The sequence below is a fragment of the Propithecus coquereli genome, unplaced genomic scaffold (genome assembly GCF_000956105.1).
Source record: "Propithecus coquereli isolate 6110/MARCELLA unplaced genomic scaffold, Pcoq_1.0 Scaffold73, whole genome shotgun sequence".
Lineage (NCBI taxonomy): Eukaryota > Metazoa > Chordata > Mammalia > Primates > Indriidae > Propithecus > Propithecus coquereli.
Window position 1 is genome coordinate 3,674,501 of NW_012153396.1, and position 22,832 is coordinate 3,697,332.

Here is a 22,832-nt window from a genome sequence, read left to right on the forward strand (position 1 = left end):
CAGCCTCCCGAGTAGCTGGGACTACAGGCATGCGCCACCATGCCCGGCTAATTTTTTCTATATATTTTTAGTTGTCCGATGAATTTCTTTCTATCTTTAGTAGAGACGGGGTCTCGCTCTTGCTCAGACTGGTTTCGAACTCCTGACCTTGAGCGATCCACCTGCCTTGGCCTCCCAGAGTGCTAGGATTACAGGCGTGAGCCACCACGCCCGGCCAAAATTTTTTTTTTAAATCAGCTGTGCGTGGTGGTGTGTTCCTGTAGTTGTAGCTACTTGGGAGGCTAAGGATCATCTGAGCTGAGGTGTTGGAGGCTGCAGTGAGCTGTGATCACGCCACTGGCCTCCAGCCTGGGCAGCAGAGTGAGACCCTATCTCAAAAACAAAAAAAGAAAAGAAAAAAAAATATATATATATATGTATATATATGTGTGTATATATATATGTATATATATACATAAAATATAAAACTTGCTATTTTAATCATTTAAGTATACAATTCAGTGGCATTAATTACATTCATAGTGTTGTGCAACCATTACCACCATCTATTTCGTTACACCAAACAGAAACTCTAACCATTAAACAGTAACTCCCCATTTCCCTCTCCCCTCAGTCTCTTCTTTTTAGTAGCAGTATAGTATCCATATATAGTATAAACAATTTATTTTATCATTCTCCTATTAATGTTTAACATTTAGATTGTTTCATATTTGGAGTCATTATGAATAATGCTAAAATAAGCATCCTTGTTCATATGTCCTTATTTACTAATTTTACTTTTGTATGAAAGATTTCTGAACCTAGAATTTCTGGATTAAAGGCCACATGCATATTATATTTTTATAGCTACCACCAGGTTACTTTCCCAAAAGATTACAGCATTTACACTTCCATCAGCAATGTTTGAGAGTTTCCATTTCCCCACCCTATCATCAGCACTGAATATTATCAGTTTTCTTTATTGGTACCAATTTGGTGGGCAAAAACTAGTGTTTTGTTGTTTTTATTTCCTAGAGATTGAACATTTGAATTTCCCCTCCTTCACTTATTTTTTTATTGAGTTGTGTTTTTTTCATATCAATTTGTAGGAGCTCTTTGTGTAATAGGAATATTAACCCATTGTCTATCATAGTATTACACATATTTACTCCCAGTCTAGGCCAAATATTTCACCCAATCTATAGTTTATCTCTGAATTTGTGGCATCTTTTTTTAGATTCCTTTTCTAGTTGGTCTTGTCACTCAGGATCCTGAATTCCTTTTCCCCGATTGCCAGCCCATGCGCAAGGATGAGAAACATCGAAAACAGGCAGCTGTCTTTGTTTCTAAGTAGGGAGACAAGAAAAGAAAATAAGAGGCTCAGGCTGTAACTAGCCAGAAGAGAAAACAGCTTTCATTTCAGGGAAGGAAAACCCTTTATCTTTTCAAGAAAAGTTGGATTTGCTTAGCTGAAGCATTGAGGATCCTGAGCAGGAATCCTGGGTGCCAGTTATCTTCTGAATAGATGCATCAGCCTCTTCAGACACCCTAGTTGTAGCTTCATGCTTTTCCTAAACAAACTCAGGCCCAGCCACTCCCAGCCTTGCCCTGAGCTCCACCTTCAGGTCATGGCTCTTCACAGCCTCCAATAGCTGCCCCGTGTGCCTTTTCACTCGCTCTTTTGTGGGTGATATTCTCTTCCCTTCCTGAACTTGGCAGATAGGCTGGTCATTGGAGACCTCAGGCCAGCTGGTCATTGGAGTTTCCTGTGGTGGGAAAAGAGAATGCTGGAGGTGGTGATTGTGGTGGGCATGAGAAAAGGAGCAGGAAGGAATGCATGAAAGCAAAGGAGATGAGATTGGCAAATTTCCCTGAAGTTGGCTCCAGGGTGGCCAGAAAAGGAGGACATTCTGAAGAGGGGGTCTTGGGGAAGAGAAAGTCTACTAAGTGAGCCCAAGCCAAGCAATCCTTTGTTTAGGCTGCTCTTCTAGAAGAAAACACCCCCAACTTCTCAATCCTGTAACCCAAGGCTTCAGGGATTATTTTAGGTCCTGCTCCAAGGACTGGCCTTTTGTTTGGTCCCACGCAGCTGCCAGACCAGGATTTGTGCCACTGATTGCACGGCTTGCTGGCAAGCCCTACCTGTGGTTCTAAAGACCTATCCCTCTTACCTGCCTTTTTAGAAAATTAACTTTGCTACTTCACTCAAGCTCAAGGGATAAGAACTATTAATACAAAGAGATCAGTAGAGTTTAAACCACTTTAACAAGAGAGATTACTGAAAGAGGGGAAGAAAGGAGAAGGGGAAGAAAGGCCCCAGGAGCCTTGTGAGTTGGGAGGAAGGCTTCTATTCACTGAGTTCTGAAATGCCACACAACACTGAGCAGGACCACAGTTTCCTGTGTGGGCTCTGGTACCCTGAATTAAGACTGTCAGGCAGAGAGAGGATTTGGGTAAGGGCCTTGAGAGTATGGGGTTTTCTGTGCAAATTGGGAGAAACGTGGAGAGTTGGGGTGATAGGAGGAGCTGAGTCACCCCATTGTGCTATATATCATGAAACTGACTTCCTTCTGCATGTCCTCTAAAGTAACCACTCCTGGTGCTGAGTAGAGGGATGCTGTAAGTAGGACAAAGAAAGTCTTTGATGAAGAGTCAGAGACTAAAAAGGACAGAAGAGAAAGATGAAAACACTCAAAATTAATGAAAATCTTGCTTAACATTGCAAGAGAAATGCTCGAGTTTCTCAACCATCCCCTGAGCTTTAGGCTTAGAAACTCAATTATTTCAGGTACCAAGAAAGAGAAAATGGCAAATATGTCTTCTAACTCCTACTACTTAAAGCTAGGAGATGCTCCTACATTATACCATGCACCTCTGGAGCACCTTCCTATGTCACTCGAAAAGCTTTATCATGTGCCTGCCCTTTGCCCCTACTTATGCTCCCCTTTCAGGTCTAAAAAGCAGTAGAAAGAGTCCTTCAGAACAGACCTGGGACAGGAGCCAGGTGGTTCTGCAGGACCCTTGTAAGGCCTTGATGGTGACAACTTTTTTGGCTACTCCTTATGGCTGTTTAACACATGAATGGGAGCTGAGTTCCCCCCTTGGTAGCATTTGTGTTCATTTCCAACATGGTGCTGTTGTCTGACCTCTAGCTTCTCCCCTCTTTTGCACAGCTAAAATCCTCCTTCTCTCCCCACTCTCCAACGAGCCAGCTTCCAGTCCTGTTTAGTTTGTCTCCTTTTCTCTCCTATTGTTTAGTTAAGCTGGAAACAGGATTCTTGCTCTTTGTCATATTGTTTTAAATAAGAATGAAACTAAAGAGATCTCTGATCTGCTGTAATTTGGTACCCAGATATAATTATTGGTGGCAGTGATTATCCATTTCTTCCTCCTGCTCCTCTACCTCAGTTGCTCCTGAACACAAAATTCCAAAAGCAAGCAGAGAGAGAAGCTGTGTTGAAAGATGAAAGGAGAAAAGCTACAACCATGGCATTCAAAGCTCTGGTCCTACATGGCTCTTGGTCTGGGCCAAAAACTCATCTTTCCAAGTCCTTCCTCTGTGAAACAAGTAGTTTTACACCAGTTATTCCCAAAGTATGGTCCCCTGATCAGCAGTGTTAACTTTACCTGGGATCTTGTTAGAAATACAAATTCTCAGGCCCCACTCTAGACCTACAAAATCGAAAACGCTGGGTGTGAGCCCAGCAATGTGTATTTTAACAAGCACTCCAGGTGATTTTGATACATGCTTAAGTTTGAGAACCACTGTTTTACCCAGTGGAGCTTGTGTTGAGGAGCTCATGAAAGCCAGTTATTGGCAAAAATTCTCATATTAAGGATCCACAGGTTAGGGAACTGGAGAGGAGAAAAACCAGATTCTCTCAAAGTGGCCCCTAGACAGTCTGTCTTACCTTTTCTCTGTCCTCATTTAATTTTTCCTTTTTCACTGGAGCAGATCCCACTCATGAGGGCACGGCAGAGGGCATGGAGAACATGGCAGATGCTGTCACTCATGCCCGTTTTGTAGGCACGGATCCTGCCAGTGATGAGGTTGTCCTGATGAAAATCCTTCAGGTAAGCAGGAAGGGAAGAGCAATTAGGCTAGTGGCCAGGGGTTGGTGCCTCCAGATCTACTTCCCGAGTGTGCCGGCAGCATGAAGCTGTGTTTTGACTCCACTGGGGCTTAGGAGCCTACTTTGTTTCCAAACAAGCAGCTCAGGTACCCAAAATAAAAGTTTTTTCTAAGGAAAATAATTAAAAGCTTTAAAGAAATTGATATCAAATACCAGAAACCTTTAATACACTTGTACCTCTGGCAGACTGTATCTGTGCCATCCACCTGTTGGGCTCATGGGTTAGGGATGGAATGAGTTTTGAACTATGTCAGGGTCATACAAAGTGAAGAATCAGTTTCCAAGACAAGCTCCTGGGAGACCTCCCTACCAACTGAGGTGAGGTCAACATTCTTGATAACCTCTCTCTCACCCCTGAGTACTTTTCTGAGAGACTACGAGAACACGAGGCAGCTTTTCTCCCCTCCAGAAAGCCTCTCTTCATCCAGCCCACCTGGCTTATCATAGTAACTCCTCTTTCTTCCTGGTAGGTCCTACGGACTCTGTTGCTAACCCCAGTGGGTGCCCACCTAACCAATGAATCTGTGTGTGAGATTATGCAGTCTTGCTTCCGGATCTGCTTTGAAATGAGGCTCAGTGGTAGGTGCTTGAATGTTGGCCCCTTCACCATTCCTGGGGCCACTGTCTGAGTGTGAACACAGGATGCTGTCTCCGAACCCCAGAGAGAAGGAAAATTCAGGACTTCTCATCAAACTCCAGGAACCATATGGGTCTAGAAGATATCTCTGTACTTGACTGTTGCGAAGCTAAAGTAAAGACCTCAGCCTGTTATGCCAGGGCAGGAGTTGGGATGATCCCAGACTGACTCAGCCCAGGCACGAGATCTCCTCCCTTGAGGTTTTCTGGGATTGACACCAGCCTGCAACTCTGAGACACATTTACCGCTCCCTGTTTTTTTCCTTGACTCGGTAGTGCCACCTAGTGGGCCAGTGAAGTTATGGCTGCCAGGCTGAGCTGGAGCTGGTTTTAATAAGTTTGGCATAATCCTTGGTAAACAAGGTTTGGAGGGGAGTCTGCTCTGAGAAGCCTCCTGATAATAGCACGGCAAGTAATGACACCTGTGTTATTTGTTTTTGCCTGTGCAGAGTTATTGAGAAAATCCGCAGAGCACACTCTCGTAGACATGGTGCAGCTGCTCTTCACAAGGTAAACCTGCTGCTGTTTGCTTCAGCCCGGCTGCCCAGGCCTCTTGAGTCTGCCTGCTTCCACGCAGCGACGTCAGGGACCTGGCCAACCCCACAGCCACATGAGAGGCCACTGGGATTATGCATGGGGGTAGTTCTCTGGGCCCAGGGTTACTGAGCAAGGGAGAAGGAGGAGGGACCTGACTTGGCCTCAGGAGGAGGCAGAGGGTTATTTAATCTAGGCTGACAGACCTCATTCTGCTTCCCAAACTTACGTCTGTTTCTGTGCAGGTAGCAGCTGGGAAAGGGAACCCAGAAAGGAAGCCAAACTCAAGGGACCCTGAAACAGGTTGCTGAGCTCCCAGAGCTCAGCCTGATTTCTGTGGAGGGGGCCAAGGCTAGGGTGACCAACAATCCCAGTTTGCTGGGACTGTCCTGATTTTAGTGCTGAAAGTTCTATATCCTGGCAAACCTGCTCAGTCCCAGGCAAACCAAGATGGTTGGTTACCCTAGGTAAGGCCCTCAGCCTAGGGTCTAGGAGGCCTTTTCATGCTAGGCTTAACTGCCTGGTTCCTACACCTCCTTTCAATAGATTCACTTTGAGAAGAGCTGAGACAGTGGCCTTAAAACCTCCCCCTGGGATTTCTTTTTGCTCTCAGATCTATAGATAATAATCCTTATTATCTACAGATAAGACTGCCCTTGGACCCTGCTGCAAAGAGTTTCTTACTACTCAGGCTTAAATTTCCTGGCTTCAAAACTTCAACCTGCCTTTTACTTCTTGCCCTATGCCAGTCTCCTAGGGTTTTGATAGATGCCCTCTCCCCACCCCTTGGCTTTTAGCAGTACTTGCCAAGTGAACACAAGCAGGAAGGAATCAGTTTAAGGATGAAAAGAGCCTCCACACTCCAAGGGTACTTAGTCACTTTGCCCTCGTGACTACCTTCTTTTGTCCATGTCATACATCCCTCAATTCCTGTGGCTCTTTGATGAAGCTCTGAAAGAAGTGAAATTAGTCTGCTTCTCTTCCAAGCTGTTCCCAAGACTCAGGGCATGCCCTGGCTCAGAGCACTTTTGGTCTGTGGCTGGACTGAGGGTGACATTTGTCATTATCCCTAATGACAGTCCATGGGATTCTCTATCTTATAGGTTACCTCAGTTTAAAGAAGAACCCAAGAACTATGTGGGGACCAACATGAAGAAGGTATGACCTGAGAGCTATCCTGCTGTCCCCCATCCAGACCTGAATCTCCCAGTTTCGGTACCGTGGGATACCTCTGCTTAGCACAGACATGCTTTTGCCTAGACACGTCTGCTTGGAATCTAGAAGTGGCTCTCACTCCTTTAATGAGAGATTTATTCTCTCCCAGATACCTGTACTTCCCCAACTTTCCTTTCTGGCCTTTCTTTGAACCACCACATAAGCTGGTGAGCCAGTTCTTCATGGAAACTGAGTGAGGCCCATCATTCTGGGCTAAAAATATATATTGAAAAAGATTAAAGTCCTGCCATCTCCTCAGGGCTCAGCCTTGTCAGCAGGTAGGAGGTTGAGAGAGGCTATGCCCCAAATCCTACCCTAATGCTGGATTAGACTGAGCTCATGCTACTGAAGACATAGATCGAGCCTGACTCCAGACCAAAGGGTTCTTAAACTGCTAGGAGAAGAATGGTGGTCAGAAGAGTGGCTTCTTTCTATCTTGAACTGAAGCCCTGGACTTCCCAGGCCTCTGATGAGGATTCTGCTTACAGCCCTAAGGGGTTCTGCTCATGGAGATGACCCTTGGCTATTTGGTGCATGCACCTGACCTTCCCTTCTCCCCTGCCATCCATCCCCATTCCTGCCCTGTGCCCTGTTGGCGCGTGTCTGAGTTTATTTCACTCTGTTTAAATCGTGCATTTGCCTTTCACAGATTTCTCCATGTCTCCTCAACAAACTGGAGCTAAGTAGTGGGGAGCAGACCAAAGCCCTGAACCAGTTAGAGAGGGTACTACTCTTTAAGAATCTCAAGGTCTCTCTCCCTCTCCCTCTCCTTTCCCCCTTTTTATTTATTTCTTTAAATGCCTATTTTTTATATGTAACACCTGGGTCCCCTTTCCATTGTGTACAACTTACCCCTCCCTAGTAACAGCACGGCTTTGGAAGAGTTGCACGTGATTGTAGCTTTGCAGTGTTGAGAATTCTCCTGGGGCATCTCATTGCCTGGAGACAGGAGAAGGAAGCCTTGAGCATCACATAGTGAGCCTAGAGAGCCCGGGTCCTGCTGTCACCTTATGGAGAAGCTTAAGATCATCTACCATTTCTAGGGAAACTATAAGAGACCTTCAAGCAAGACCCTTCCCTCCTCTACCCTCTCCCTGGCTCAGAGCTGGCATAGAGAGCTTGAGCATAGTCCTCAACTCTATCTGGATACCTGGATTGAGTTTAGAGAGAAAGGGCAGTCAATCTAGTTAGGGTCTTTTTTTTTCCCTTGGTTACCATTAAAGGGGTCATTCCAAGGTTTAGAACTAGATTGATAGGAAGGAGCCAGTTGCCAGGATAGCCCAGGACACTGGGAATACTTTGCAAAGATGCCCTCTGTCCTTTAAAAGTCAACATGTGGAGAAGCTTAGGGGAGGGATCCAAGCCAAAGATTACTCTAATCCCCATATTCCACTTAAAGAAGAAGAGGGAGAGAAGAATGTGGGCTATCTCTAGGCTGTCACAAGAGTGTGCATGCTAGAGGTATGGTTGTGGACATATAGATCATTGAAAATAAAAATAACTGTGTGTGTGTACTCCTAGCTAGATAGTGCATAGGCCTGTGTTCTCTTTGAATGCATTGTCTCAAGTTTCATTTGTGTGTTTACATAGTCTCAAGTTACAGCTCTCTTTGGTGGCTATCCAGCATGTTGCCATGATTATTAACCTAGAATCCATTCTCTTTTTTTGTAAAGCTTATGCTGTCCTTTAGAATATAAAGTTGTAAAGATAAGGTGATGTAGGGTTCTATGAACACCTACTGCCCACCCCACGGCTTAGGACCTTAGGACAGAGAGCATAACTATACTTTTTAAGAGCTGAGGCATTTGTGAGAACTACCAGCCTTTTGGCCCTTACTCCAGCCACGAGGCAGAGAATACTCATTGAAATGACCAGGTTGGAGCAAGCTTTGCAGAGGATAGAGGAGGAAACAGGAAAGATCCTAGCGTGGGAAGAAATCTCAGTGACTGACTGACTTCTCTGTCTGGAGTCCCTGACGTGGGGGAGCCTCCTGGAGAGAAAGGCTATCTCATAAAAGTGGATCCACTTGTTAGTACTTTTTGGAGCTCAGTGATAACTGCTCATAAGGCCAGGAGGTCCCTCATTGATCTCTTGGGCTTCTTACCCTTCTGCATGTTTGGCTGACTCTTGTCCCAGAACATTTTTTACCATGAACTTGATCCATCTGAGCTCCAGTGGTTCCTGAAGAGAGCATCCTTCTGGTTCCTGCTTAGCCACACTGTTCAGAACACTTCAAGCTCAGTTCTAGACAAAACTGCAGGCATTTTGGAGAAGGAGTGACAAAAAGTGTAAATCCAACGTGAGGTGGTTGCTATGTTATTAAGAGCTGCGGGGAGGGCTCTCAGCCCTTGGGCTTTTCCTTTATTGGAAGGAGCTGTGGGTAGGGATAGAAGAATTATCCCTTTTCTAAGCAAGGGATCAAAAGTTATCCACACTCTGAGTGCCTGGGGGAGCTTGAGGAAGGAGTTTTAGCCCCAGATACGAGAAGGAATTGAACAGGCAAAGGATAGTCTGGATATATTCAGCCTTTAGGAAGAGGCAGGGAGGAAAAGTGTTTCTACTCTCTTTAGAGTCATTCTCATGGTTCCTGGAAGAGAGTTTCATGGTTCCTGGAAGAGAGTTCCTGTTTCCCAATCCAGGAATGGTCTATCAATCTAGGAATAGTTTAGTATAACTCTGTAGAGTGACTAGGTTCAAACTCCAACTGAGAAAACATCAGGGCTAAGAAAACAAAATGGGCCTAAGCAAAGTAACTGTGAATTTAGGGTGGAGGAAATGCATAAAAAACATAGATCCTAGAGTAGTCAACAGGTGATAGAGATTGTCCTTTGGATTGTCCTTTGTGACTAAAAGGAAGCTATAGGAGGAATAGAAATACAGCAAGAGAGAGCAGAGTAGAATAGAGCAAGGGTTCTAAGGAATCAGCAGTAGCCTTACCATATGACTGCATAAAATTACATTTAGAAAGACCAACAGTGAGAAAGACAGGAGGTCCCATTGATACAACAAAATTGGGAGCAGCAGAGAGCAGAGCAGCAGCATGACATGACCCTCCATCCTTAACTCCCAAATAAACTGGGATGCCACTCCTTCCTTAACTCCAAAGAATGAGACTTTGACCAATTTGAGGCAGAAATTCCAGAGAGTAAGGGATATGTTTATGGTCTAGACCCTGTCCACACAGCAATAAGAAAGCTAAGAGTCTGGATGGGAAGGAGTAGGCTTTCATAGTTGGATGAGAACTAGAAGTAGAAGCCTGCTCTACAGGGTAGTTGAGGAAGAAAGCCCAGGAGTCATGGGCCTGTAGATCTGATGCTCCAGACAATGTTGCCCCTGCCCTTACCCTTTCTGCAAGAGGGTCATACATCATCTACAGGACTCAGGATTGCCTGCTTAATGTAACACTTAGGACCAGGGAAGCAGAGTGATAAGTGTGAGGACTGACCCTACCAATGACCAGCCCAGAGGCTGCCATGCCAGCCTATAAAGTGCCAAATGTAGAAGCCAGGTTAGAGAAGTAGGAATGTGATCCAATTGTCTAGATTCTTTCTTTAGCACAGATGTGGGGTACAGATTGTTTTCTAGGGACCAGAAGGACTAAGTACAGGGAGATTTCTAGGAATCGAGTGTTAGTTTGAATATCAGCACTAATGAGGTATGATATTTCCAGCTGAAAATGAGAGCAGGAGGCATGAGTGATTCATCCAAGTGGAAAAAACAGAAGCGATCCCCTCGGCCCCCACGCCATATGACCAAAGTCACAACAGGTTCAGAGCTGCCCACTCCTAATGGAACCACCTCATCCTCTAACCTCACTGGTGAGTGCTCTGGGCTGCTTCCTCTGATTAGAGTAGATAGGGGAGCTCCTTTCTCTCTCAGGGCTTTTGAAATGGAAGACCAACCAGCTGAGGGGTTTTTGGTCTTTCTGCTGAGAGCAAAAGGGAAATTCTAGGTCAAATCAGACTGTAACCATTCAGCAACTCTGCAGTGACTTAAGGTTGTTCTCCTTTCAGAGGGTCTCTGACAACTTTAGCGACCAGTATGTGCAGAGATGAATGTGCAGTCTGGAAAACAGAGCCCCTGGTAATCATGGAGGGTATGTTTTGCCCAGAGAGTCTCTCTTTTTCAAGCTTCACTTAATTTTCTTTGCAGGTGGCATGCCCTTCATTGATGTGCCCACTCCCATCTCCTCTGTAAGTTCAGAAGCTACATCAGCAGTGGTCAGCCCCTCTACAGACAGTGGCCTGGAATTCTCCTCCCAGACCACCTCTAAGGAAGACCTCACTGACCTGGAGCAACTTGGCTCTGCAGGGTACAGCACAGCTACAGAGCCTGGGAGCAGTGAGCTCGGGGTTCCCGAACAGCCTGACCCACAGGTATGGCTTTGATTTTTAAAGGTCCCTGTTTACTCTTCCACTTTGGGGGAATAGGCTTGATCCTTTAGATCCTTTATTCAAGGCTTGGCTTAAAAGAAGGTTGGAGTAGAGGGGTTCTTTCCTATTTCCCAGAATTAGCTGTGCTGCCTAGAAAAACCACAGCATGACTCACTGTAAGAGGTTGCTCATGGGATTTCTCGAGTTATGCATATAGGTAGTACTTGGCAAAAGGGAGGGAGCTTGCCGTGGCTTTTCCTGGAAGGTGATGGATCTAAATCCTAAGCGTGTACAAGCCTCTGCATCTCTAGGGTTCTAGTCACTGTAGGTCGGGGATACCTCAGGAGATGTTTTCTGAGTCCTTCATACTCCTGCCTGGAGCCATCTTGCATTGATTCATAAACCAGTGAGCTGGCCCTATACCTGCAGCCCATCAGAGACAGCCTTGGAGGACAGGTACTTCAGGTGAGTAAGTTGCAAGTTGCTTTATCTCTCTTCCTATATCTCCCTGCTACTGGTCACATCAGGAAGGGGCCCATGTGGAAAAGGCCCAGTCAGCATCCGTGGAATCTATCCCTGAAGTATTAGAGGAGTGCACGTCCCCTGCCGACCACTCTGATTCTGCCTCTGTCCATGACATGGACTACGTCAATCCACGGGGCGTGCGCTTTACACAATCTTCCCAGAAAGAAGGTGGGTACTCTTTGTCAGGCTCTGCCTGTTCACTTCCTCCATCCTACCCACTAAACTGCCTGAGCCTAGACCATCTTGGACCAAGGTGACTACCTGCTGGTCCAAGTTCTAGGCCATTTTCTAGTCAGAAAATGGAATCAAGCCATAGGACTGTTGGCATGATTGGAGCCCTTCCCTACCATATATTACAAAGAGAGAGTTTTGTGGGCAATAGGAAGTAAGAGGGAAGAATAAAAAGCTTAGGACTTTTAACAGAAAGGTAGGATCATCGATTCTGATTCCCTCTAATAAGTGAGGCTAGTCCTCTCACGTCCCCAGGAAAAAAAATCCTTTTCCTTGAAGAGAATCACTTATTTGAAATTGCCTTGTGTAATGCAGGGCACGCTAGGCCAAGCCAATAGGCTAGTTGTTTCTTAGCAGTCCCACTCCTCCTGGCCTTCCCTAGGCACAGCTTTGGTCCCGTATGGTCTTCCCTGCATCCGCGAGCTCTTCCGCTTCCTCATCTCCCTCACCAATCCACACGACCGCCACAACTCAGAGGTTATGATCCACATGGGGCTGCATTTGCTGACAGTGGCCCTTGAGTCAGCCCCCGTATCCCAGTGCCAGACCCTCTTGGGCCTCATCAAGGATGAGATGTGCCGCCACTTATTCCAGGTAAGACCAGATTGCTAGAGGGGCTCAGGGCCTCAAGGGCCAGGGAAGCACAGGGAGGTTTGGCCAATTGTGCAAAGAATATAGGACCCAGGAAAGCGTCTGCTTCCCAGTTGGCTAGTAGTTGTAGTAAGAGGGTTCCAGTAGTTCTCCAGGGATGCTTGACAGCCAGAGAGAAATATAGGAATGGCTAGATACAGAGTTCCCTTGGAGCACAGGACCTTGGTGGCAACTTCACCCAGTTTGCCTCTCCTGCCTTTCTTGGTTGAGCCATAGTCAGCTTCTGAAACCTCATAGCCTGCCCTACTCTGATCTCTAGCTACTCAGCGTGGAGCGACTGAATCTTTATGCTGCTTCTCTGCGAGTATGCTTCCTATTATTTGAGAGCATGCGGGAGCACCTCAAGTTCCAAATGGAGGTGAGTTTCTTGACCTTGAAAGAAAAAGGAAAAAAAAAAAGATATATGGCATCTTCAACGAGGCCAGCTCTGTCATGCTGCAGGGATGGGATTTAAGGGCCTCCTATAAGAGAGTGCTTTTAGCCTCCATAGTTTGGTTCATCAACTGGCCTCTTTAGGGGAAAAATTCAAAGGAGACCAGAGGAAACTGGTTGACTATAAAGTAGGAGAACCCAATCATGAGAACTGGGCGGTAATCTTACCATGAGTAGGAACAACTCTTCTACCCAGCAGTTCCTCTGCAACACAGGCAGGCAAGTCAAGCCCACATTGCCACTAAATTGCAAAGATGAACTGTGAATAGGACCAGTTCGTGCTCACATAGAGATTACAAAATAGGCAACTTGTTTGATATCAGACATGAGGTAGAGAGCCAGGCTTTATCTGCCAACATGGAGGCCAAAGAGGAGGATGTACTTAGGGGATGGAATACCTTCAGATGTCTCTTAATTCATACTTCTTGGCTGGGCATCTGCTTCCTGTTTGATGTTGGTTCGATCCAGTTTTTTTTTTTTTTTTTTTTTGAGACAGAGTCTGGCTCTGTTGCCCTGGCTAGAGTGCCGTGGCGTCAGCCTAGCTCACAGCAACCTCAAACTCCTGGGCTCAGGCGATCCTACTGCCTCAGCCTCCCAAGTAGCTGGGACTATAGGCATGCGCCACCATGCCCGGCTAATTTTTTCTATATATATTTTTAGTTGTCCAGATAATTTCTTTCTATTTTTAGTAAAGATGGGGTCTCACTCTTGCTCAGGTTGGTCTTGAACTCCTGACCTTGAGCGATCCACCCGCCTCGGCCTCCCAGAGTGCTAGGATTATAGGCGTGAGCCACCACGCCCGGCAGGTTCCATCCAGTTTTATCTCTTCCTATCTTGAATCCTTTCCCCACCCAAATGGCAATTTCTGGGTTATTGCTTGCCAGATGTACATCAAAAAGCTCATGGAGATCATCACTGTGGAGAACCCCAAGATGCCTTACGAGATGAAGGAGATGGCACTGGAGGCCATTGTGCAGCTCTGGCGTATCCCCAGCTTTGTCACCGAGCTCTACATCAACTATGATTGTGACTACTACTGTTCCAACCTCTTTGAGGACCTCACAAAGCTGCTGTCCAAGGTGCTGAGCACTATCACTGGTCTCTAGAAAGAAGGTTCTATAAAGGAAATCTCCCTGGTGGTAATGAGGATGGTACATACCAAGAGGGGAAAAACTTGAGAGCAGGGGAACAGGAAGAAAAAAGGCATTTTCTAAAGGCAATGTAGCAGTTGTAGGAGGTTTCAGGATTTTTGATTTTGGGGCTTTTGTTGTTTTGAGACAGGGTCTTGCTTTGTCGCCCAGGCTAGAGTGCAGTGGCACAATCATAGCTCACTGCAGCCTTGATCTGCTCTCTGGGCTCAAGTGATCTCCACACCTCAGCCTCCCAAGTAGCTAGGACTACAGGCACACACCACCACAACTGGCTAATTTTTTAATTTTTTTGTAGAGACAGGGTCTCTCTCTCTGTTGCCCAGGCTGGTCACATACTCTTGGCCTCAAGCAATCCTCCTTTGGGAGCCTCTGCCTCCCAAAGTGCTGGGATTATAGCTGTGAGCTAGCCCAGCTAGGGATTTTTGGAAAATGATCAGTTAAAGTATAAAGTATTTTCCTAACCTCCAGTCTAATGGATCTGTTTATTTTCCAGAATGCCTTCCCTGTGTCTGGTCAGCTCTATACAACACACCTACTGTCTCTTGATGCCCTATTGACAGTGATTGACAGCACTGAGGCCCACTGCCAGGCCAAAGTCCTCAACAACCTGACCCACCAGGAGAAGAAAGACACAGCCAGACCCAGCTATGAGACAGTAGATGGCACCCGAGAAGCTAGCAATAGTGAGAGGCATTTCTTTCTTTGAAGACCCCAGGGTTCTATGCTTATCTCTTCTCTACTCGCTGAGTCCTTTCTCCTGTCCTCACATCACTTCCCCTGGGATGCTCCCACTTCTGTTTCTGGGGTTTGGTGGTTTGATTCACAGGTCAGTCAGGCAGTTTAGCAGGATTCATAGACCCTTTCTCCTCCCCACTTTGGTTTTTTGACAGAAATATTATTTCTTTATGGCAAGAGAAGAGAACAGAGATTAAAGGATGTAGGACTTATGCCCCTAAAAGCTTCAGGCCTCACTTTTTCCTATCCCCAATATCTGCCTCCATTCTAATCTTCTCTATCTCCTTGAGACTAAAGTTGTAGAAGTTCAGGGAAAGTGACTAGGTAATCTCTTCATTAAATTGTAGAATCTAACACTTGGCTGGGACAGTGACCACCTGCTTGGGTTTGTCCTGGTCAGAGGTGGCACCCTGTGTGGGAGCATGCAGGTCTTTCTTGGCTTGAGACTCGACCTCTTCTGCAGCTTTGCTTGGCTTTTTACCATATAAGTCTTCATGTGTCTTCTTCTCTCTTACCAGCTGAGAGAGCAGCCAGCGATGGGAAAGCTATAGGCATAGCCCCAGACATCCCAGGCCTGCATCTGCCAGGTGGAGGGCGGCTGCCGCCAGAACATGGGAAGCCAGGATGCAATGATCTGGAAGAAGCTGGTGACTCTGGGGGTGGGTACTGGGTGTCCACAATCCTAAGCCCCTTCAACGGGAGGGCCTGGTGGGGAATGGAAGGAGGGGAGCAGAGACACCTGCGGCAGTACCTGAGTGAGGCTTGGTGCCTCACCATGCCTTCAGACCCAGAGAAAGGAAAGAAAACATCTGGAGCTCCAGAAGATAGGACTTCCAGGGAAATGGAAAACTGATAAGGACAAGAAAATTTCTGAGGCCCCTCCTTTATCACTGGGGAGTATATCAGCAACCTTCCAAAAGTCATTATCTTGGTAAAATAGGTCTTACGGGTTTTTCTCTCTCTTTCTCCCATTCCTAGCTGACAAAAAGTTTCCCCGGAAGCCACCTCGATTTTCTTGTCTTCTGCCAGATCCACGGGAACTAATTGAAATTAAAAACAAAAAGAAGGTAATACATGTATTCCCTAGAGCTCAGCCTCTGCCCACCTCTGTCTGGGTGTCCTCTGTAGGGTTTCTATCCCAGAAGGATGAAGGTGAGGGAGAGTCTAGCAGATTATTGTACAGCTTCCTAAGGCTAGTCTTTAGGCTCATTGGGACTTCAGCAACCCCCCCGTCTCCTGCGAAGCCCTTCCCTTACTGCTAAGCCATGTAGTTGGGCAACCCTATTGTATACGCCTGGGCAAATGCTACACTAGTTGAGAGCCAAGTGTTACTGGTCCCAGTGACAGGAGTCCTGGGAACTGGTGTCACGTGAGTCACTGAAGGTTATTGGTCAGCTCCAGCTCTAGCATGATAATTGGTAATGAAAAGGAATTGACATTTATTCTGGTGTTTTAGTAAAGTTCGAATAACTGTTTGTGCTTTGCGTTCCTTAACATAAAGAAAACCATCTATTTAACCCTTTCTTCCTCTTATCACCAGCTTAAATGACTTTGATTCATGTGTGCCCTTGACTGCAGAGTTGTGGCTGAACACACAGAAAGCAGAATTACCTTCACGATTAGTCTACCTTGTCCTTCAAACTCAGGGCCTTAAGAGCTAGGCAACCAAAGAAATAACGGGAATCCAAGCCAGGCTATAAACAAGATACTGGCTGGTAACAAGCGTCAGGGATGGATATAAAACTTGAGAGAATTCTCTGGTCTCTTTCTTCTACCCTGATCCTCAAGTTGGAGGAAAGGAGGCTGTTCCATGCATCGTGAGCCCTCAGAAAAGGAGTGAAAAGGAGCTCCTAAGCCAGTTCTAATTAGGCAGGAAGATGGGGGAAAGCTAAGGCTGGTATGATCCACCCTTAATTCTGGAGTCCCGAAGAACCATATCCTAGGAGCCCATTAGGTGACCAGCTGTGGGCTGTGGTAGAGTCCAGCTTGCCTTTGTCTTATTCAGGGGCAGAGCAATTTCTAACACCTCTAGTCTTTCTCCTTCAGCTGCTAATCACTGGCACAGAGCAGTTCAACCAGAAACCAAAGAAGGGGATCCAGTTCCTGCAAGAGAAAGGCCTCCTCACCATCCCAATGGACAACACAGAAGTAGCTCAGTGGCTCCGAGAGAATCCTCGGCTGGACAAGAAAATGATCGGAGAGTTTGTGAGTGACCGCAAAAACATTGACCTGTTGGAGAGCTTTGTAAGGTAAGGAAGCTATAAGAAATGTGGGACATAGTGATCAGTCTAGGGGGACAGGGCATCCCTCCTTCAAAGCAGTCTCATTGGGTTCCCCTGGTGACCCAGGTCACATGCTCTTCCTCTTCCCACCATTTATTTCTGTTGGAACTGAAAGGGGCTCTAGCAAGATAGCTTTGGGAGCCCTTTCATTCTGCATGGAGAACATTGCAAAGGGCTAGAGCAGGGTCCTAGGGGGTGAGGTTTCTAGGCAAGAGTCTGCAGATTTGAAAAATACTAAAGTTAGGGGTTGAGTTAGGACATACCACCCCTTTGCCAGAGACCTCAACCTCCTCTGTTCCAGTAAGAGAACTGTGGCTAACAGAGAGCCCAACATGTGCAGCTTATACTCTCCAGCCTCTGTACCCTTCTTTCTTTCCCTATAGCACCTTCAGTTTTCAGGGTCTGCGGCTGGATGAAGCTCTCCGCCTCTATTTGGAAGCCTTCCGTTTGCCTGGGGAAGCACCAGTCATCCAGAGGTTGCTGGAGGCATTCACAGAGCACTGGAGGGTGAGTTTGAGTAGCAGGAGCTGAGCCCAGAATCCCAGGCCAGTTTGAGGGCTTCTATGGCCTCCAACTAAAGAACCCGGCTGCTATCTCCTTAGAAGGCTAAGAGCAACATCAATGAGCTTTCCATGGAGAAACCAGCTTCTTTTAAGGAGTTGACAAGAGGTTAGCCACTTTCTAGGTGGTACCTCCCTCTGTACCAGCACTGACCAGCGGGTTGATAGTAAGGGTTTAATTAACCAGAGAAGGGCATTGACACAGGCGGGGTCTTTGCTTTTTCAGAATTGTAATGGCTCCCCATTTGCCAATAGCGATGCCTGCTTTGCTCTGGCCTATGCTGTCATCATGCTTAATACTGACCAGCACAACCACAATGTTCGCAAACAGAATGCACCCATGACCCTGGAGGTAAGCTTGGGTCCCAGCCAAGGCAGAGAAGATCCAGCACAGCCTTGGAGATAGCAGAAAGGACAGGATTTCCAATGGGCATGGTGGACAGGGAGGGCTGGCCAACCCGGAAGAGGAACTGGGGTGGGAAGGTGGGTTCTTTCACTTAGTGTCCTAAGTCCTATTTACCACAGATCCAGGAGTTCCTTGGGAGGGGCTTCAGCATTGACACAGGGGGAAAAGCTTATTGGCCTATCTCTAGGAGTTTCGAAAAAACCTAAAAGGTGTGAATGGAGGCAAGGACTTTGAGCAAGACATCCTGGAGGACATGTACCATGCCATCAAGTGAGTATATATAGAGAACAGGGCAACATCTCTGTTAAGGAGAAGCACATTGCTGCTTTTCCCAGTTTTTAGAGTCATGTCAGACTGCAGTGACTCACGTGCCCTGGATTTAGCCTTGGGACTTAGTTGGGCAGGGCCTTCTCTGCCAATTCTTTTCTTTCTTAAAGAAGCCTGAACAATATTGGGACTCAAGTACTCTAAGCCAGGGTCCAAATTGCCCATCTTAAGTGGGATATCGTGGTCCCCATTTCCTCAATGTGAAGGAGCTGGGTTTTACTGTCTAGCTCATGAGAGGCTTTCTCTGGCTAGTAGAAAACATAAGGTGAACACTGGAAAGTGAGGCTTTCTTCACAGGTCAGAGATGGGGACACTTAGTTCTTTACTGTAAATCAGAAAAAGTAGAGAGAATTGTTCATCTTTTCACACCCAGAAAGAATTGAGATCTCCTTACTGAAGAACCGAAGGCCCCACTTTAGAGACAGGGCTTCGAGATTATGGGACATTTCCTTTCTCCCTGCTCCCACTTGTAAGTGGGAAGCAGACTACTGAGCTGCAGTTCTGACACCCTCTCGTCAATGGAGAGTGCTAGTCTAGGTGAAGCCCCTGGTCCTAGTTTGGAACCAGTGAAGTTCACAGCAGAGCACCCACCCCTTCCCTTACCTCCTGACAGGAATGAGGAAATTGTGATGCCAGAGGAGCAGACAGGCTTGGTTCGGGAGAACTATGTGTGGAACGTGCTGCTTCATCGAGGCGCAACCCCTGAGGGCATATTCCTGCGTGTGCCTACTGGCAGTTATGATCTTGACCTCTTCACCATGACCTGGGGCCCCACTATTGCTGCTCTGTCTTATGTCTTTGACAAAAGCCTTGAGGAGACAATCATCCAGAAAGCCATCTCAGGCTTCAGGTAGCCCAGTTTGGGCCTTGGTCTTCACCTCCCCCCACCTCTCTTTGCTAAGATGGTTGCCTTCATGCTCTCTGACTCCTACTCTTACTTTCCTTAGAATGGGGTTCCTCCTGAGTTTTTGGAGGGAGGCTAAAGCTTGGGAAAGCTCAAGCTTAAATAGATTCAAGAGTAAAAGGTTTCTTCCTGGTACTAATGGGGAAGAGCCCCATGCAAGCCTCTTCAGGGACTTGGAAAGGTTGCCTGGCCTTTCAGTGACTCTGTTTCTGGGATGGGGGTGACATTACAGGAAGTGCGCCATGATCTCTGCCCACTACGGCCTCAGCGATGTGTTTGACAATCTCATCATCTCTCTGTGCAAATTCACAGCTCTCAGCAGTGAGGTAAGCAGGGGTAGGAACTGTGTACTTGGAGTTCCAAAGGAAGACCTGTCTTTTAGCCACAGGTCTACCCTTATCTACAGAGCTGCTTGCCCTCAGCACCTTCCCTCACTCCCTCTTGACTATACCAATGCTTAGGCCATTTCTTTCTTGTATACCCTGGGATGAGACTAGTGTTACCTCATGTAATGGAGATGGAAGAGGAGATTCAAGAGTGGGGAAGGCCTTAACCCAGTTAGCCCTTCCCACCAGTATTATGGGAGATTGAAGCAGAGCCAATAAAAGGACCCTGAGGGAACCATAGTTAGAGGCCTAAGAGATTTTCCTTTCCAGATATCAGATGGGCCTTAAGCCTCTTCTCATCCTCTTTTTTAGTCTATTGAGAACCTACCCAGTGTATTTGGAAGTAACCCTAAAGCCCACATTGCAGCCAAGACAGTATTCCACTTGGCCCATCGTCATGGTGACATCCTACGGGAGGGCTGGAAGAACATCATGGAGGCCATGCTGCAGCTCTTCCGAGCCCAGCTGTTGCCCAAGGCTATGGTGGAGGTAATTCTTGGTAGAAGACTAGTCAACAATAATGAAGAGAGACCTCTGACATTATGTGCTGTCTGCATATAGAACTGGTTGAGGGTAGCACTGGGCCTGATGCCTGCCAAAAGCTCACAAAGAATGCCTCAAATGAAAGATCACAGATCTTAGGGGATAGCTGTAGAAGACTAGTAGAAACCATTGCCAGTCACAAGTTGGAGGGGGTGCAATAGTGTATGGGCAGAGGACTACAAGAAGAAATTCAGAGAACTTTGCTTGAAGCGGGGAGAGGATGCAACGGGCATTTGGAAAGAAATTATTTTTTACCTACTTTTCCAGGTAGAAGATTTCGTGGATCCCAACGGCAAGATCTCTCTACAGCGGGAGGAGACACCATCAAACCGGTAAGAGCAGACCAGAGGACCTTGGGGAGGGAGAGTCAGAACTTTGGGCATCACCACGGCATGTGCCCTTTTTCTACAGAGGAGAATCAACAGTGCTGAGCTTCGTGAGCTGGCTGACATTGAGTGGTCCTGAACAGTCTAGTGTGCGGGGACCATCCACTGAGAACCAAGAGGCCAAGAGAGTAGCCTTAGATTGCATCAAGGTAACTACGTGCCCACCCCTGATAGGAAAGCCTAGACTCCTCCCTACTGGACAGATGCTGCCTTGTGAACTATAGAATAGAATCATCCAGGGCTTGTGACCAGGGCTCACTCTGCCCTCTCTCTCTCCCTGGCTCTTACGGAATTCTCTTCCCTTCAGCCCTTATTAGATAACCCCTCTCTCTTGTGCCTTCTCTAGCAATGTGACCCAGAGAAAATGATCACAGAGAGCAAGTTCCTCCAGCTAGAGTCACTGCAGGAGCTCATGAAGGTACAGGATGAAAAAAAGAAAGAGGAATGGAAGAGCTGGCTGAGTTTGGGAGGGGTGATGGGAACAGTGGTATATGCCTTTTTCTGTCAGAGCAGAGCCAGTGGTTGGCTTCTTCTGCATGCCTACTTTCCGGCTGCTATCCCCCTTCAGGCTCTGGTCTCAGTAACACCAGATGAAGAGACATATGATGAGGAAGATGCTGCTTTCTGCCTGGAAATGCTGCTAAGGATTGTGTTGGAGAACAGGTAGGAGAAGGCAGGTGAGGGCAGTCTTTAGGCAGACCCCATACTGGGCTTGTGCCAAAGAGGTGGAAGCCATCTTGCTGAGTAGGCTCTGGGGAACTGTAGGCAGTACGAGAGAAGCTTGCTTATTATACCTGTGTACTTAAGGTATAATACCCGGGCTCTGAAAGGCCTAGGAGACTTACCACCCAGGCCTTTCTGGCTGAGACTGTCTTCCCTTTATGTTCTCTGCAGGGACCGTGTGGGCTGTGTGTGGCAGACTGTTCGAGACCATCTATACCACCTCTGCGTACAGGCACAAGATTTCTGCTTCCTTGTGGAGCGGGCAGTGGTAGGGCTGCTGCGCCTAGCCATTCGGCTACTCAGGAGAGAAGAGATCAGTGGCCAGGTAAGCAGAGTGCATCTGGGAGAGCAGGCAGGTATGCAAGGGATTAAGGTGACAGTGTCAATTACAGATATGTCCTAAGACTGCAGTCCACAACCCCTGGGCCATGGACCAGTACTGGTCCATGGCCTATTAGGAACCAGGCTACACAGCAGGAGATGAGCAGCAGATTACAGCCTCTCCCATTGCTCACATCACCACATAAGCTCTGCCTCCTGTCAGATCAGTGGTGGCATTAGATTCTCATAGGAGCACGAACCCTACTATAAACTACACATGTGAGGGATCTAAGTCACGTGCTCCTTGTGAAAATCTAATGCCTAATGATCTGAGGTGGAGCTGAGGTGGTGTTGCTAGCACTGGGGAGTGGCTGCAAATACAGATTATCATTAGCAAAGAGGTTTGACTGTACAATAAATGTAACGTGCTTGAATCATTCCAAAAGCACCCCCTCCCCCTCTCCCCCATCCCATCCCTGGTCTGTGGAAAAATTGTCTTCCATGAAACTGGTCCCTGGTGCCAAAAAGGTTGGGGACCGGCCGGGCGCGGTGGCTCACGCCTGTAATCCTAGCTCTCTGGGAGGCCGAGGCGGGCGGATTGTTTGAGCTCAGGAGTTCGAAACCAGCCTGAGCAAGAGCGAGACCCCATCTCTACTAAAAATAGAAAGAAATTAATCGGACAACTAAAAATATGTAGAAAAAATTAGCCGGGCATGGTGGCGCATGCCTGTAGTCCCAGCTACTCGGGAGGCTGAGGCAGAAGGATCGCTTGAGCCCAGGAGTTTGAGGTTGCTGTGAGCTAGGATGACGCCACGGCACTCTAGCCCGGGCAACACAGTGAGACTCTGTCTCAAAAAAAAAAAAAAAAAGGTTGGGGACCAATGGCCTAAGACATACCATGAGCTCAGTGACCAATCATAGGGCTGGTATGGTCTAACAGGTAGCATTGGGGGTGAGCTTGGAATGGCCTCAGGCATGAAGCTTGTGCTCTGCACCTCTATAGGCTCCTATGAATCTGCTTTGTAGGGCTGGACTGCTGCTGCCTTGTAGCAGTCTCAGCCCTATTCTAGTTTCCTAGCTTTCATGCTTATGACCCTCCTGAGATTTCTTTGCACAACTACAAAAAGCAACCCACATAGAACTAATAAGTGAGTTCAGCAAGGTCTCAGGATATAAGATCAATAATTAATCATGTTTCTACATGCTAACAATGAACATATGGAAACTGAAATTAAAAACACAATGCCATTTACAAGTGCTTTAAATAAAGTGAAATACTTAGATATACACCTAACAAAACATGTATAGGATTTGTATGCTGAAATTACAAAATGCTAATGGAAGGAATCAAAGAAGACCTAAATAGGCCGGACGCGGTGGCTCACATCTATAATCCTCA

At 46.9% G+C, this 22,832-nt stretch overlaps 1 protein-coding gene across 4 annotated transcripts in view; it reads left to right on the plus strand.

Moving 5' to 3' along the window:
- The window catches only part of GBF1 (golgi brefeldin A resistant guanine nucleotide exchange factor 1), a 122,487-nt gene that overhangs the window by 91,084 nt on the left and 8,571 nt on the right, over nucleotides 1-22,832 (plus strand). For 2 of the 4 annotated variants that reach the window (XM_012661694.1, XM_012661695.1), the window contains exons 5-30: nucleotides 3,935-4,053; nucleotides 4,583-4,691; nucleotides 5,198-5,258; nucleotides 6,386-6,440; nucleotides 7,147-7,221; nucleotides 10,168-10,315; nucleotides 10,650-10,873; nucleotides 11,398-11,563; nucleotides 12,009-12,220; nucleotides 12,537-12,635; nucleotides 13,594-13,788; nucleotides 14,354-14,543; nucleotides 15,114-15,254; nucleotides 15,574-15,662; nucleotides 16,642-16,844; nucleotides 17,261-17,384; nucleotides 17,664-17,789; nucleotides 18,031-18,113; nucleotides 18,784-19,020; nucleotides 19,307-19,400; nucleotides 19,773-19,949; nucleotides 20,271-20,335; nucleotides 20,415-20,538; nucleotides 20,736-20,807; nucleotides 20,958-21,052; nucleotides 21,284-21,437. In XM_012661694.1, coding sequence (XP_012517148.1) covers nucleotides 3,935-4,053; nucleotides 4,583-4,691; nucleotides 5,198-5,258; nucleotides 6,386-6,440; nucleotides 7,147-7,221; nucleotides 10,168-10,315; nucleotides 10,650-10,873; nucleotides 11,398-11,563; nucleotides 12,009-12,220; nucleotides 12,537-12,635; nucleotides 13,594-13,788; nucleotides 14,354-14,543; nucleotides 15,114-15,254; nucleotides 15,574-15,662; nucleotides 16,642-16,844; nucleotides 17,261-17,384; nucleotides 17,664-17,789; nucleotides 18,031-18,113; nucleotides 18,784-19,020; nucleotides 19,307-19,400; nucleotides 19,773-19,949; nucleotides 20,271-20,335; nucleotides 20,415-20,538; nucleotides 20,736-20,807; nucleotides 20,958-21,052; nucleotides 21,284-21,437 — 3,437 coding nt within the window. The remainder of the gene's footprint in view (nucleotides 1-3,934; nucleotides 4,054-4,582; nucleotides 4,692-5,197; nucleotides 5,259-6,385; nucleotides 6,441-7,146; nucleotides 7,222-10,167; nucleotides 10,316-10,649; nucleotides 10,874-11,397; nucleotides 11,564-12,008; nucleotides 12,221-12,536; nucleotides 12,636-13,593; nucleotides 13,789-14,353; nucleotides 14,544-15,113; nucleotides 15,255-15,573; nucleotides 15,663-16,641; nucleotides 16,845-17,260; nucleotides 17,385-17,663; nucleotides 17,790-18,030; nucleotides 18,114-18,783; nucleotides 19,021-19,306; nucleotides 19,401-19,772; nucleotides 19,950-20,270; nucleotides 20,336-20,414; nucleotides 20,539-20,735; nucleotides 20,808-20,957; nucleotides 21,053-21,283; nucleotides 21,438-22,832) is intronic. The other 2 variants (XM_012661696.1, XM_012661698.1) reach the window with 1 other exon arrangement.